General features: G+C 39.1%; 2 protein-coding genes across 2 annotated transcripts in view; one reads left to right on the forward strand and one right to left on the reverse strand.

The window, feature by feature from the left end:
- Positions 1-9,780, forward strand: part of pcnx4 (pecanex 4) — a 28,163-nt gene extending 18,383 nt beyond the window's left edge. The window contains exons 3-11 of the mRNA XM_082153074.1: positions 1,615-1,797; positions 3,923-4,443; positions 5,173-5,273; positions 5,379-5,498; positions 5,575-5,935; positions 6,646-6,749; positions 6,857-8,004; positions 8,108-8,294; positions 9,092-9,780. Coding sequence (XP_082009200.1) covers positions 1,615-1,797; positions 3,923-4,443; positions 5,173-5,273; positions 5,379-5,498; positions 5,575-5,935; positions 6,646-6,749; positions 6,857-8,004; positions 8,108-8,294; positions 9,092-9,343 — 2,977 coding nt within the window. The 3' untranslated portion in view covers positions 9,344-9,780. The remainder of the gene's footprint in view (positions 1-1,614; positions 1,798-3,922; positions 4,444-5,172; positions 5,274-5,378; positions 5,499-5,574; positions 5,936-6,645; positions 6,750-6,856; positions 8,005-8,107; positions 8,295-9,091) is intronic.
- Positions 9,781-10,091: 311 nt separating this feature from the next.
- dhrs7 (dehydrogenase/reductase (SDR family) member 7) lies at positions 10,092-16,213 on the reverse strand. The gene is made up of 7 exons (XM_082153097.1): positions 15,922-16,213; positions 13,703-13,855; positions 13,403-13,509; positions 12,111-12,350; positions 11,868-11,990; positions 10,427-10,642; positions 10,092-10,332 (listed from the first exon to the last, which is right to left on the reverse strand). Exons 1-7 carry the CDS (start codon positions 16,049-16,051, stop codon positions 10,285-10,287), a joined length of 1,017 nt encoding a protein of 338 aa, XP_082009223.1. The 5' UTR covers positions 16,052-16,213; the 3' UTR covers positions 10,092-10,284.
- Positions 16,214-16,506: the final 293 nt, after the last annotated feature.

Raw genomic sequence — 16,506 nt, forward strand, 5'->3', positions numbered from 1 at the left:
AACATTTAACTGCTTGTATAATTGTTTTTCAATGGTCGTGTGACACACTTACACAGTCTTTTTTCTTCTCTCATTCCAAAGGGGGCACACAATGTGCTCTGGAATGCGGAGGAGATGCTGACACATATCCTAACAGCGCCTTCAAACTTTCTGTCATACACATGATCTAGGGTTAAAAAGGTTAAATGGCAAAAGCTTCTGTCAAAATCACATGATCTAGGGTTAAAAAGGTTCAAATAGGGCAAAAGCTTCTGTCAAAACACATGATTAAAGCAAGGTCAATAGGGCAAACCATAACAACATATGCCGGAAAGATACCGGAAGGCCGAACTGTCAAAACACATGATTGAAGGGATAGGTAGGGTCATAGGTCAAAACTAACTGTCAAAACCACATGATCGATGGATAGGAAGGGTCAATAGGTCAATCCATAACAATAGGGACCGGAAGGGCAACCGGAAAGGTCAACCGGAAGGTCAATGACAACCGGAAGCCATCAATCATTTTGACACTTGGTATAGGGTATTAACTACTTGTCTGCTGTGAGAGTTAAATGTAAACGGCCACTGCTATGATTGGCTAACATCTTTGCATATGAAATAAGTGTTACATTTGGGACTCTCTCGAAATCTTTTACTTTCTTTTTTTTACTATTACAGTTGTCGAGATTAACTAATCATGAAAAGTGTTTATTATAGCATTATATTTAGATCTACTGACGTGGCATGAAAGGTTGCAGCGATGAGCATTGTAGCCATTGACAGACATGTCTGTGGTCTATAGATGCAACTTAATTTCTGCACTCTCACGAATGCTTTCATCATAACTAACAGCGCAAACACTATGTAAATAAGAGATTCATTGTGCAATGTGCATTGTAGACAGCATCATTGATTATAACAGGAGTTTTGGAGAGAGTCCAGAACTCATTCACTGATAAACTCCCGCTGTGTGATTGACAGCTACAGTGATTATAAAGGAAGGCTTCTTTGATCGCTTTCTGTATATAATTTAATCACAATTTAAAAAACAGATTATTTTCATGCTACTAAGAGAAACAATGTGAAGTTGACTGTTTAGTCACTGGCTTGATTTGCTGACGCATAAACAGCAACATACGATTTTGAGACAAAGAACGTCTGACCGTACATAAATCATTACATATCAGATTACATATCAGATATCACTGATCACAGGTTGGGCATTATAATTGACATGGTTACTTATATGTTGTGGCTTTAATGTTGTGTCCATATGATACAGTAAAAGTCTGTTTGCAAAGCTTGCGCCGAAATTGCAACTGATTTACCACATTCTTAGTTCAAGAAATTCTTTGAATTCTTAGTTTATCAACCCTTTAAAATAAATATTCTGAAATTAAAAACCTGCTCATCATAGAAGATGTGTATGTCATTCATTGTATGTATGAATTACATTTTTATTTTGTTTTTTTATAAATTAATAGATTACAGACAAAAAAAGTCTTCTTTTTTTTCTTTTCTTTTTTTTGAGACTTTTATGATGCAACCTAAACTTATGAGGACTGATAAACCTTATGTTTGAGTGTGAATGTAAAGGGTCATCTCCCGGATCTCATTCTCTCTCTTCTCTCAGCTTTTCAGGTTCTGGTGTGATGGAATTGCAAGTAGCAGCTCAGGTGCTTCACGTGTTGTTTGTGGCTCTGCCGGTGCTTTGGGCTTTGGGAATGCTCTCTCCGCTGGATGCTCTTCTGCTGTGGGCCATGGAACAGACCTTGGTGCACGGCCTGGGTGGGTCAGCCATGTCCACCAACATCAGGTGAGCACTGAACCCTTCTCTCACTGGTTCCTTGTCTTACATTACTAAACTTTAGACCAACTTCACACTCAAAGAATCTTGAAATAACTCGGTTCGGATCAGGTTAAGATAAATCTTTTTAGAGCATACTGTACTTCTTTTTATACTGCTCCTTTGTGGGTTAATTAAAAAAAAAGTAAGCATATATAAGCTTAAAGGGGAAATGAAACGTCCATGTTTTGGCACTGGTAGTAGCTACATATATTAGAAAAATCACCTTGCCAAAAGTTTTATTTTAAAAAGTTGTTAAAAACCACAGATATGACAAAATTATTTTCGTAATTTCTAGCTAGCGAGTCGCCATTTTGGAGTGACGTCACAGCCTACGTAACGGGGTTGGTTGGTTCCGCTGGTGAGTGAAGAGAGTGAAGCGTTACTGGACCGGACTGAATACGCAATTGATTTGAAATGGAGGAAGACGAACTTGAGAGACCTGTTGAGCCTGTGTGTCCCATTACTTATGCATTTGAGTCGATACGGCGTGGGAACCGAGCAGTGGTACGTCGCTATGTCGAACAGCCGGTGATACATGGCCGTAGCCAGCTATGAGGTCACCGAGGTCCGGACCTCGGTCATTTTTTTACAGAAAAAAATAAAATTTCAAGCTCTCTGAATGATTAATTAGCCGTTTAAACCACCTCATATGAGTGTTTGCAATTCATTTTGCTGCGAGAATCTAGCGCAGTGAACGGGGCTTGAGAGCACGTTGTGAGGGCGCGGGTGCGATCCAGTGTTGCCAGATCCATCTAATGGAAAGGTGGCAGTAGTCTTCTGGACTTGTTTTTCTGATTTAATGTCACACTTTAGGAAGTTATTAAAGTGGAAAGTTGCATGTTAGGGTTCGTGATACATTAATCTTATTTCCAAAACACAAGCTTTGAACTTATTTCGGATTATTATAAAAAAAAAAATTGTTGCTTGTTTTTCGTAGCAATATCTGGCAACATTTTACTGTCGGCATTATAAAAAAAAAGCTATAGAAAAACTGTAATTGCTGACAGGAAGATACCACATTCGGTAAGACAAACGCAATGATCATCGTGATTATCTGTAAGAAATGTATAACACTATCAAAAACAATAGCACAATACAGATCTGTATGTTACAGAATGAAGCAGGAAGACGGCTTTTTTTTATTGAAGAGTAGGATTGAAGAGTAGTCCACACACACACACACACACACACACACAAGCTATAACGTTAGCAAATAGCCTGTAAATAGTTTGTAACGTCTGTAAAATGTAAAACATTATATTGAATAAAAAATTCTTTCACAAACATCTACAGTGTGCATGTGCAGTTTGTTAACATAACGTTAGACGTCGTCTTTTTGTCTGGTACTAATAAACTTCACTAGCTAAACACTAAGTTAGTGTTATTTAGCTAGTTCATGCTTACAGCTGTTAGCTAACAATGACTGTACCTAACGTTAGTTGTTCGCTGGTTCGACCAGCACATGCATCTTGTTAACGAGCCAGTGTGATGCAAACATGTATGAGAGGTTTGACATGATAATATGATAGCAGATGAACGCTTTTTATGCGTAGTTTAATGTTAAGTTTTATGTCTTTCACTGCGTTTTACTGAACTCAGCCCAGAGCCTTTAAAGCCAACCAACCCCGTGACGTCACATGTTAGAATACTGCACAATGGCGGCGCCCTGGCCGCGAAAGATATAACGTTTTTTTCTTTTTTCTTTTATATGTTTACATTTATCATGTTTCTTATATAATTGTTGATTATAGTGGAAATCCATTTTGTAAATCATGTAAACTTGATTGACTGCTTCATTTCCCCTTTAAGGTTGCCTACAATGATTGTATGAGGATTATATTAAAGAAACCGAGGTGGAGCAGTGCAAGTGATTTATTTTGTATGTCAAGAGTAAAAACCTTAATGGCTTATTGCATCACATTGTGGTGATTAGTTTGTTTATGATAAAACTGTGTAATCCAAATGGATGAACATTTTATGTTATTCAAATACATAAATCTTACATTGAGCGCATGAAGTCTGGTCTACATTAGTGTGAAGAACTACACACTTGTTCAGACTCAAAATCTTTTGCTTTTCTTTTTTCCTTCAGGCTCTTGGTGATGTTTCTGTCATCCGTGTGTGTTGCCATCTGTTCCTTCTTCATTCCCTCCTCATTGGGTGTGGTTCTATTCACCGTCGCCATGGGTTACCTCCTCAGCCAGGACCTAACCCAGCTGCTGGTGCTCCTGAAGGGAACTTCTCCAACCTTGGGTCTGGGCTGGTGGGGGCTTCCTCTTTCCCTGCTGTTAATAATAGGAGCCTTGACTGAGGCTGGACTCCTCCATCAGCTGTATCTCATTGACCGAGGGAATCTAACGTTGGGTGTGAACTCTGTAGAGCATTGGGAGTCTTCTGTGGGACCTCCAAGCCCACAAGAGGTGATCGGCTGGCTCCTTATTGCTCTGTTTCTCATCACCCGTCTGCTGAGAGAGCTCCAGGGAGCTTGCGTGCTGGGAGGTGCCATGCTCAACCCACTCTACCCCAAACGGGTCATGACTGCCCAGGCTTTCAGGCGGAAGACTCGTGGTCTGCGTGTCGGAGGAATCATCCGGAGGATCTTATTGAACCTGGGTGAGGAGATATTTGCACTGTACCAACCTAACAATCCTTTGTATCTGTCATATATGTGCTTTCTGTTTGCCAGTATGGTCTGTTGATAACACATTAGAGCTGAGAGAATTGTGATCCTATTTTAAACAAATACATTTAGCATTAGGATTAGCATTTTATCCAGAATTGTGCAGCTCTAAAACACATAGCATGATATATTGATATTAATATCAGTTATCTTGTTAGATTTTTTTTATTATTTTTTTGCTATTTGTCAGTATTGAGTATGTAATGGTAAATTTTGATTGTGCATGCACATTTTCCTTATTTTAACATTTAAATGCCATTTGGTATGATCTAACACGTAAATCTTTTAAAATAATTTAACACTGTTTAGCAAGTCTCAAAGTGGATTTTTTTTTTTATTGTACATTGTAATGTGATTCTTAAATTAATTTTAATTGATTCATTGATTTTAGTAATAGTATACTACAAAATAGTATATAATTATATATATATATATATATATATATATATAGTATGTTTATCAGTATTGATCAGAACTTTTATATTGGTGCATCGATTCAGTTTAGTTTTTATTGCTCTGTTTTTCATTTATACAGAATAGTATAGAATTCATAAATGTATTACAAATTATAATTATACATAATTTATATGAATTGCTTGCTAACACATAATAATGCCTTTATGTGGGTATTTTGATGTTAATGTTCATATTTGACTTTACAGTGAGTCCATTGGCTATGATTGCTTTCTTGTCAGTGGATGAATCTCTAGAGAAGCTGCACACGGCCTCTCTCGCCATTGGCTTTACTCGGGCATTCAGAATGGTAAGAGAGTTTATCAGTAAACCATCTTAAAGCATTATGAGGACATGAACAGAACTATTTGCCCCTTAATCTTTGACCCCTGACTCATTGGGCTTTGTACGGTAGGTGTGGCAGAGCTCTGAGGCTGCTCTACTGCAAATGGTGCTGGTGGTGATCATCAGACTTGCAGGGGGGCACAGAGTCGCACGCTGGCATGAGTTGGGCACTACAGTGCAGCTGATTCTGGTGAGCCAAATGTAACTTGATGCCTTTACTGTAATTAAATTGCAGGGACGTTTGGGTAATAACCTTTTTCTTGCAGGTCTCCTTGGTTGTGAATCGTGTGTCACAGTTTGTGTGTAAGCTGAGTTTCGCTCTTACGGTGTTGATTACATCCTGGACGGAGAGTAAACAGCGCCGTCAGTCAGCGGGCACTTTGCTGGCACTCAACGCTGCTCTGTGCCCTCTTCTGCTGGCTGTTGTGGCTCTCTCTGCCCTTCTGTCTGCCCCTCTGCTTCCTCTCTTCACACTACCTGTGTTCCTGGTGGGATTCCCCAGGCCGCTCCGCTCATGGCCAGGCACCCCAGGCACCGCCTGCCCTTGCCCAGATTCTGTTTATTACCAACAGCTCTGCAAAAGACTGGCATCGGCTCTCAGACCTGCACTCGCTAATGGCGCATTTGGTGAGTGACACCCGCTGAAAAACACGAGCATCCTGATCTCTATCATGTTGTAAAGATCAAAGTGCAGTCAAAAGTGACAGTTAATACATATTACATTGCTACAATGCAAATGTTTTTTCCTAAATACAAAAAACAAAAATATTGTTTCCACAAAAATATTGTGCAGCACAACTGTTTTCAACTTTGATAATAATAAAAAAAAAAAATTAAAGTGCACTAAGTCAGCATATTAGAATGATTTCTGAAGGATCATGTGACACTGAAGACTGGAGTAATGATGCTGAAAATTCAGCTTTACCATCACAGGAATATATATTTATATATTTTAAAAGAAAACGGCCGTTTCAAATTGTAATAATATTTCACAATATTACGCTGTATTGTTGATCAAATAAATACAACCTCGGTGAACATAAGAGACTTCTTTCAGAAAGATTTTTAAATATTACTGACCCCAATCTTTTAAAACGGTAGTGTAAATGTAAATATTTTCTGTGAAAAAGCCCCCTAATTACATCAATTAAAAACATTATTGTAGCAGATGAGCAAGTCACTGAATAATCATTTCAAAAAATGGATTTGGAAGTTGATAGCCTATATTGTTTGTTTTTATTATTGCTGTAGAGTACATGTTAAGAAACCTGATTAAATATTGTTAAAGCAATTTTTATTGAAATTTGCCGCCCTAATATTCATGCATCTGGTTGCAGGTTCCTGTACTCCGGGATCTCATTACCTCGGTCGCTTTCAGGGTCGACTTCTGTGGATCTCTGTTCTAGAGAGAGGCTACGGTTATTGCACTGTCAACATTAAGGTATACCTGCTTTCTTGCCTTTGCTCTGAAACAAATTCAGTGCTTTATTTGGAGGTCTACATAACACAAGTTTATGAATTCTCATTGGCTACCATGTTTCACCACAGGGACTGGAACTACAGGAAACATCATGCCACACAGTGGAGGCTCGGCGTGTGGATGAGGTTTTTGAAGGAGCGTTCGATCACGTGGAGCGGCCCGGCCAGTGTTTCCGACTATTGAACCCTCACTGGGGTAATGCTCTGACCCCTTGCTCTATGTTGCCCTTCAGGGTTTACTCTGATGCCCAGAACGTTCTAACAGGAATCATTGACTCGCCTGACCACCTGCGTCAGCTCAACTCTGACTTCCTTAAAACGCTTGTCTGGATTTTATTGCGTTACTGTGTACAGGAATTGACACGTGGTGCTCCGCAAACAAAAGGTCAGTCTCTACAGACCTCTGGACGCAAATCGCAAAGCTCTCAGCATGCTGTGCCCTTTGAGCCAGATCCGGCTGTGGTCACAGTTGCCATGGGGTCTCAAGTACGCCCTGAATCCTCCTCATCCTGTCACTTGAGAGGGCAAGACAGCTCCAGCCTCTCATCCTTTGCTGAATGGTCGGATGAGGACGATCTCTTCGGTCCCGTCACCATGCGGCGACCGATGAGAATGATGGTACGGACAGACGAAGCGCAGACCGAGTTAGGGTTGGGAGTGTCTCTTCCAGGTTCTGTTGAAATCCACAGCCTGTATGAGAGCATGGCCCTTTCTTCTCTCCCTACCCTTAGACCTCTGGGTCTGGGTTTGGGACTCGGCCTGCCCATCGTAGATAAAGGGAAAGATAAAATCCCTGCACGCACTTCGACCACCGTCCCGAGTAACTCCCAGCCTCTCCACTTCACTAGCCCTCACTCAGAGCTCTTCTCTCTGCCCTCAGAGTGGCGGACCGCCCAGTTGGCTTCCTCCAAACTCCAGGTACTGCGACCCTGCTTCCCAGAGGCCTGGTTCTGCTTCTGTTTGTCCCAGCTGGTGGTGGAGACCTTTGGGGAGGGAGAGTTTGAGCAGGTGACACTGGGTTTGCAGGAGGACCGTGCCCTGCGGGACCTTTACACCCAGGTGGTGCTATCATGCTGTGTGGCGCTAGGGGCAGATGCTCAGATGTTCAGCCCCAATCTGCTGTTGAGGCTGTACTGCGGGGACGGCCCCTGGACCGAGGGACTTGAGTGGCTCCGAGCCAATAAAGAGCTGCATCAGCTCACGCTCAGGGCTTTCAGGTAACAGACAAGCCAGATTCAGTTCACATTCTACATCAGAAAGGGGCCTTTTATCAACTGCATTTCCTAAAACGTGACCGCTGTTGATTCATTCTGTGTGCAGGTACAGTGTAAAACTGTTGGTAGACCAGGCATCTCTTGGTCCGGTAGAGAGTCTGGATGAGCTCTACACAACTTTACAGGATTACCATAACAACTGGTTCATCGGCCTGGTAACAGACCACAGTTGGCAAGACAGTGTTGTACAGGAGAAGCCCTTCCTATTCTCTCTCGGACATGACCTCACCATGGTAAGCACCATATTTACTGGAATGTAACCATGGCTACCAAACATTAACTGTTAGACTGTGTCATAACCTGGTGTGATGCAATACATTTTTTTTTGTAAATTAGTTTTATGTTTATGTTAAATTAGTCATGTGTTTGTCATGTTGCTTCTTACTACTGTGAAATTGTGCTTGCTAGGCCTGGCCTGGTGTGTTGGAATTCTGCTGAGTGCAGACAAATTACTTATCGCGTCTGGTTAGGAGGACACAGTGTTATATTGATACTATATTGAACAATATATTTGTACAATATTACAAATTTTGTTTATTTACCGGTATCAGTCAATATTGGATATTTAATTGTACATAACTTTTCCTATTTTTTTTCATTCAGATAATCTTTGCTGTCTTCTAAATCACATATAGTTTAATTTGATTAATTTAATTATGATAGAATTAATTTATAATTTTAAATATAATTTAATAATTCTGTTGAATGTAATCTTAAAGGTAAATCTCAATTTATAAAAGAAAATTCATACCATACATTTGTAATGTTGTGCTGCTTTAATACATATATTTAGCATTTAAAACAAGTGATTTTAGTTTTGTTTTTTTTGGACAAAATGTTGTAGAATTTAACATCAGCCATTTATTGGTCATAACATGAAAATAATTATCAGCGTATTGGTATTGACTAGGAGTTTAATATTAGTCTCACCCTGCTCTTCATACATGGTAATTTTCTACAAATGTAATTTCTTAAAATGTTTCCATATGATAATTTACAGATGTGGTATACATTTTCTGTTTTTTCACAGGGGGCGTATACGAGCCGTGTGTTGTCTCTGCAGGAGAATCTGGTCCAGGTGGGAGTTTTGAATGAGGAGGGTGTGAGGGGCCAGTGGGCCAACCTGTCATGGGAGCTACTGTATGCCACGAATGACGACGAGGAGCGCTACAGCATTCAGGCCCATCCTGTGATGCTGAGGAACCTGACCGTTCAAGCAGCTGACCCACCTCTAGGATACCCCATCTACTCATCTCCGCCCATCCACTTACGCTGCTTATGATCGCTACCTGCCCCACCTTTAATTTGTGCCAGCACACACACTGATGCCACCTTCACATGAATTTCATAAAGTCTGCACACAGTGAGTTATTTTATTGAACGTATGAAGCATTTGAAATTGCTACTGTTGTAGTGACATTTGGCTTCTGAATGAAATGCATGAATTGATGAACGTCAGCAGAATGAAGTAAATGGGATCTGTTTGATGATCAGCAAAATCCTCTCCACACATAATAAAACTGTAAACTCATTCAGACAGAGCCCAGATTTATTATTTTCTCTGGGAAGTGTACTCTGTTTTATCAACAATGGACCTCTGGATGTCCTTGACTGAATCTCATCTCACGCTGAGCTTCCATTTCACTTTCTTCCCCCCATTTCTTTTTCTTTTCTTTTTTTTCGCTTTCTTGTTAAGCATCCTTCAAGAGCCTCGGAAAACCGTTGCCCTTTTAAATAGCCTGTTTGTCAAATCTCAAGGATGTGCCTTGGTCACTATTTTCAGTGGTTATGAATGTTTTTTTTGTTTTTTTATGTGACCACCTTGTGTTATAAATATCAAGGTAAATTGGCTCTTGCACCTTTGTTCATTCTACTTGGGCACGGTTTTTGTATGGTTGTGTAATTGAATGTATAGAAAAAAATACAGATGTTTTATATAAATCATTTACTATCAGTTTTGTTCACACAAACTTGAAATGTTACAATATTAATTCCTATTTATAACATTTTAATACAGAAAACACAAAGAATACATAAATCAGCTTTTTATTTTAATAAAGTGCAATTAGTATTTATTTATACAGCAAGCAAAATGTAAGGTGTTTTCATATTTAATGACATATTGAAATAGTCTGACACTCTTCAGAAAGTTCTGGACTCTAAAACTTCCCCGGGTCTTTCTGTGAAGGAATGCACAAATCCCTGATTCTTGAAATGAGATTTTCAAGTTGTCTTGACCTTTGGCTTGCTGAAGTATGCGGCATCTGCATCCTAGGAAAGAGAAGATGATTCCCAAAAGATATTATTGTAATTGTAGTAATAAACCAGTTCAGGGATTTGTTTCCAGCAAGCTCCCAGTACTCACCAGCCCGGCTTTGAAGTTCTGCACACGTTTTCTGCCTAGAAGTTTAGTTGTGTACCAGGCCAGAGTGGGAGTGTACTGCCACAAATAGCAGAAGAGTAGAAAGGGCTGCTCAGCAATCCACATCTCTTTCACATGGTTGGCCAGACCGACCAGAGTGAGGTGAACACAGCGCTCTGTAGACATCTTATGTGTTTGATCACCAGCTGTTGCCACAGGCTACAGACAAAAACAAGTAGCCTACTTTTTAGTTCAGCAAATGAAAAACACACTAGGTATTAGGTTTGCTACGATAGTCGGTGTTATGCGGTGTTCAGTCGCAACACCGGTTTCATCACTTGCCCACCGCGTTTTTTTTTTTTTTTTTTTTCAGTTTAAAGTGTTTTTTTTCTGTCACCCGTTGACTAGCCTTATATGATCACACTCTTATTAATGCAAATACTTTAAAACCATTCAAGCGCGACAACAAGACATAAAGAGACTGCGCTGTCTGTCAATGTCCTGCCTACATGTGACACACACACACACACACGCGTCAGTATCGAGTTCTCTTTCGGGCTTGAACAAACCATAACACACAAATTATGCCAAAATGTCAGTTTTGTCGAGTGTCCTGATAAGAACAGTCTTAAATGAGTAAAATAAAGTCTTAAATAAACGTAAAGATTTGAGAGAAAATGGGACGCGTGTCAGATCCACATAATTTGCAGCTGGTCTTAAAGTGTCACTAAGGTAGAGTGGGGGTTCAATCTTCAGCTGGCTGGCAGGAGCCACCACTGGCATGTCACGTGACCTGTCAGTGGCTGGCTGGCAGCTGCCAGTCTGATTCCTGCATGTCACGTGACCTGCCAGTGGTGGCTCCTGCCAGCCAGCTGAAGATTGAACCCCCACTCTACCTTTGTAGAGCGTCACCTATGTGGCGTTTCCTGATGGATTGAGGTTGTTCCTTAACTTCATTTTATACGTGCAATTCACACTAAGCGCATGCGAGTATGCTCTTAGAGCTATTAATGTGTCATGACAGATTGCCTCAGTTAAAGCTCCTCGTGAACCGATCATCTCTTCCATAGTTAATTTACAGCATCAAATAAACATGAATGAACATCAGAAGGACTATGTTTTAGCCGCGGAAAGACGCCAGTACACACTTACTCAAATTCAAATCCCCCGACGTTAATCTTCTAACTCTCCTGACTGCTTTGTCGGACAAAAATGGCGGATTATGACTGGTCAGATCGCCTGTGAATTTAAATATATTAAAAAAGTCGATTAACCGGTGGGAGAATTTTATCAACCTTACATCTCTACTACATCTTGTTTTTGTTAAATTTTTATTTCAGTTTTAGTTTTATTACAGTAAGTTACCAACCAAGGCAACATTATTATTACTATTTTTTTCAGATTTATTTCACTTAACAAAAAACAACAACACTTGTGCAGGTACCTTGCCCAGCTCCTCTGTGATTGCGTTCTGAACGATGCTTGATACTACAGGTCCGGGGCAGATGGTACTGATCGTGATGTTTGGAGAATCAGCGAGTTCTGTTCTCAGAGAGTTAAAGAAACCCTGCAGAAACACAACAAATCAGGAGCTTTTTCTATCTTTTATGACCGTTTTCCTTTACCAGACAATATTGCATAAGGGTAGGCAGATTCTCTGGGAATTCTGTCTACTATTTGCTCTTACCTGCACCGCATGCTTGCTGGCAGCATACCCTGTTGCCAGGGGCACCCCTACAAAGCCTGCAACGCTGCTGACGGTTGCTATGATACCACTACCACGGCGGATCATGTGGGGCAGCACCTGCTTAGTGATAGATACGGTGCCAAGGTAGTTGAGCTCCATAAGTGCCTGGTACACATCCACATCAGCCTCTATGCACAGAGAACGCTGGGTCCGGCCTCCGTTATTTATCAACACGTCTATCTGAAAATGCAGATACAGACATGCAGACATTTATGGGGGAATATTCCTACTTAATATCACTGACCATTAAGGCATTTTATTGCTTGATGCTCATATAAGGTAGAGTATAAAGAACTAAAATTCATGAGGATAAATGATGCCATGCTATGCAATTATTTACTGTACTCTACAAACTTGTCTCTGCAAACGTTTAGGTTTTACGTGCAAGTTTTAATGTCATGTAATGTAGGAACATTAGCTAACCGATGTATTTTATTGGCTTAAAAAGTTAATGTTGATCATTAAGTGTACATCTCCCGGGGTGCTTTTATATTAATGCAACAATATTTTCACAATTTCAAATTTTCCAAGTTGCACGTCTCGTTTCAAATCATGTTCTATTGAGGGGTTTTTCAATCTTTTAGATGCCACGGACCCCCAAATATGACCATCCCTGTCGGAGAGACTCCATCCTTAAATGTATAAGGCATCTGTCTTTTATAAACACCCAATTTATACACAGAAACATTTATATTATTAATCTAAAATTAGTTTCAGTTAAATTATTATATTATACTCACTGTAGTAATGTATTGTTATATGTATTTATTTTTTGTTTACATGTAATCAAAATGTTATTTAATTTAATTTAATTTAATCTATTTAATAGATTAATAACTAATCATTTTTATTTTAATCACATTTTTATTTATTTAGATCTAATTTATTGCTTTACTAATTTATTTTAATCTTTAATTTTAAGATTTAAATGATTATTATTATTTATTTTATTTTACAGTTTTTCTCTAGACTTTTCCACGGAACCCCTTTCTATACTATTGTATTGTTCCAAGTATGAATGTAGCCAGTGCATCATTAATATTCCTAAATATGATCTAATATTATGGTTAGTTAATATTTAATATTATAGTTATGAAATGTATTATATTATGAAAATGTCAAAAATTAACACTTTATTTCGGTGTCAGTACCATAACTGAAATATAAATTCAGAAGAAAAAATTAAATAAAAACACTACAAAGATTGAATAAGAAAAACAGATGGCATTTACATCACCAAAGTGCTTCTGAACTGCAGCAGTTTTTTCTTGATGTGATGCACGGTCCAACAAATCGAGTGGAAGAACAAGAATATCGCCATCCTTTAGAGAGGAGCGCTCTAACAAGAAAATAAATTTCTGGTCAGTAGGTCACGTTACTTGTGAATGCTTGTAGTACAAAACTGTAGTCAGGTTTTGCCAGCAAAGATACTTGTATACACATTCAGGACTCTACACTCTACAGCTCTGAAGGACGGACATGAATTATAGTGTACTTAAACTGTCTCAAACGTTTCTTGGGACTGTTCATACCTAAGCAAATGCGCTTCACCCTCTCCAGCTCATTCTCCCTGCGGGCAGACAGCACCAGCCGAGCACCGAGCGCAGCGAGCTGAAGGGACAACTCCTCCCCGATGCCACTGGAGGCTCCGGTAATCCACACCACTTTGCCTCGCAACTTTGACTCTATGAAATGAAAACAAACAACAATGTATCTATAGACATTTAAACAATGTATTATTTCTATAATAATTAAGTAATTAAAAACAGTGAATAAAGCCGGTATAGTAATGGAAGGAATGCAAGAACAGAGTGGGCATACTTATTTAGTAAATAGGACAGTCTTAGAAAAAGGTGCTTTTTCGTGTTTTTTAGGGTGAAAAACATTTTTGTAAGGGTTTATTTTTTTTATCGCTAGTCACTTTTTCAAAACTCTTCGCACAGTGAGCACAACATCAGTCTATGTGGGCTAAACTGTGAATCATTCATCATCATTACTTCGGCATGAAATGCATTAGAACTACTTTCAAATGATATGAATTCTTTTCTCACACAAACACCAACAAATCTCGTTGTACCTACAAGGCCAATTTGCACATTACATACTCTTTTCAAAACTGTTAAACAAATAAGGAATAAGACAGCGGTTTGCTACATTTTGAAATACCATATTGTCTAAAAAATTATATAGCCTATCAAAACATTTAAATTTAGCTGACCACAGCAGGTGTTAGTCTTTCAATTTGATTACCATATTTACAAAAGGGGAAATAAATTTGTATTGAAATTTGTTTGGTGGTTTTATTGCATTTTGAATGTGAAATTAACTGTTGTGTCAAGATGAAAGTTGGTAAGCTGTGTGAAGAGTTTTGAAAAAGTGACCCAAGTATTGAGGAATTTGTCCTAGCAATTGCCAATTGTAAAAAGAAAACTGTAATAAAATGCACTGCACAATATCAAGCTCAATTAATACATAGGTTCTTATTAACTTGGGTGATAGTTCTATACAATTTGATATTAAAAACAGGCCTGTGTGATACTACAAAGTGCTTAGAATGAGAATTGCTAATGCAGTTATCCACTTTTCAGTTATCAACTTATGCACATTGTAATGTAGCTTATTTATATATTAGTGCTGTCAAATCAATTAATCGTGATTAATCGCATCAAACATAAAAGTTTGTGTTTATATAATATGTGTGCATATACATGTGTACATATGTTTGTGTGTATGTGGTTTAGACAAAATGTCATTTTTTGGTCCCCGTGAGGAAAACTGCTTATAATTCATAAGTGATGTTTTTGAAAATGTAAAAATGCAGAAAGGTTTCTGTGATGGGTAGATTTAGGGGTAGGGTTAGTGTAAGGGGACAGAATATACAGTTTGTACAGTATACAAATCATTGTGTCTATGGAAAGTCCACATAAAACATAAAAACAACAACGTGTGTGTGTGTGTGTGTGTGTGTGTACTTGTACAACTATATTTGTGAGGACCAGTTTGAGTTTTAGACCATTGGAGTGAGGACAAAGAGAGTAAAGTGAGGACCTTTTGGCCGGTCCTCATTTTCTGAGACCCCTTTAAAGGCCTGTTTGAGGGTCAAGACTTGGTTTTAGGGATAAGGTTATAATTAGGTTAAGGGTTGGTTTAGGGTAAGCGGCTAGAGATTGCATTGTGTCAATGAATGTCCTCATCAAGATAGATGTACAAGAATGTGTGTGTGTGTGTGTGTGTGTGTATAAACCCTGAGATCACCATTGTGGTGATTGTGACCAGCCAGCGGTCCCCACCAGGAAAATGGATTAATAAATATACAATTTAAATGATTTTTTGGGGGAAAATGTCAAAAGTTTTCTGTGATGGGTAGGTTTAGGGGCAGGGTTAGGGAATAGAAAATACAGTTTGTACAGTATAAAAACATTTACGCCTATGGAGAGTCTCCACTTAGCGATACCGTGTGTGTTTGTGTTAGGTAAAAGTTGGCATCAGACTTTCGTTAACACTTTTTAAAAGTTAATTCTTTGCTATTACTGTACTTGTCACATATTTCGACAGTGACATCCACACACCCACACAATGTGCAGCAATGTGTCACGACCATAGGTCACGACACTCATTTGACTTTGTTGCTTTATAGCATGAATTGATCGATCTACACAGTAGTGTATTTACCCTGAACATTTATTTCAATGTGTATATATACAAATAAAAAAACTGCCAACAAATTTCTAAGCGAGGTTCATCATATTACCTGGCGTGCTGCCGAACCTCTCCGCCCATAATAAAGTCAGATCAGCGTCGGCGAAGATAAAGCGTATAAACTGCGTTAGTAAATAAACTGCGATCCCAGCGAGAATCACACAAAACCAGCATATATCCATGATTTCTGCACAAGAACCGATAAACTTGACCAAATTCAGCTATTTCACAGAGTGGTGTCTGACTGAAAGCACTGGTGAATCTTGCGCATGCTAAGCGCAAGCGCTTCCGTCTGTGTTACGGGTTACGACATAACAGATTCGTTCGAAGTTCGAATCAACAACACTGCTCAGCGCACACGAGCACCACGACCCGGCAGAACCTATACGATTCAAAGCCTTCCGGGTTAATCTTCTTAATGGAACATTATTTAAACAGCTCCACGTTAATTTTAAAATTTGCCTGTCTGTCAATGTCATGCAAATGATTATGTCTAAATGGATGATAGACAGACAGATAGATAGACATACAGATAGAAAGATAGATACTGTAGACAGAAAGACAGATATATACATACATACAGACAGACAGATAGAAAGGCAGATACTGTAGATAGAAAGACAGATATATAGACAGA

Source organism: Leuciscus leuciscus (genome assembly GCF_965113295.1).
Source record: "Leuciscus leuciscus genome assembly, chromosome: 22".
Classification (NCBI taxonomy): Eukaryota; Metazoa; Chordata; class Actinopteri; order Cypriniformes; family Leuciscidae; genus Leuciscus; species Leuciscus leuciscus.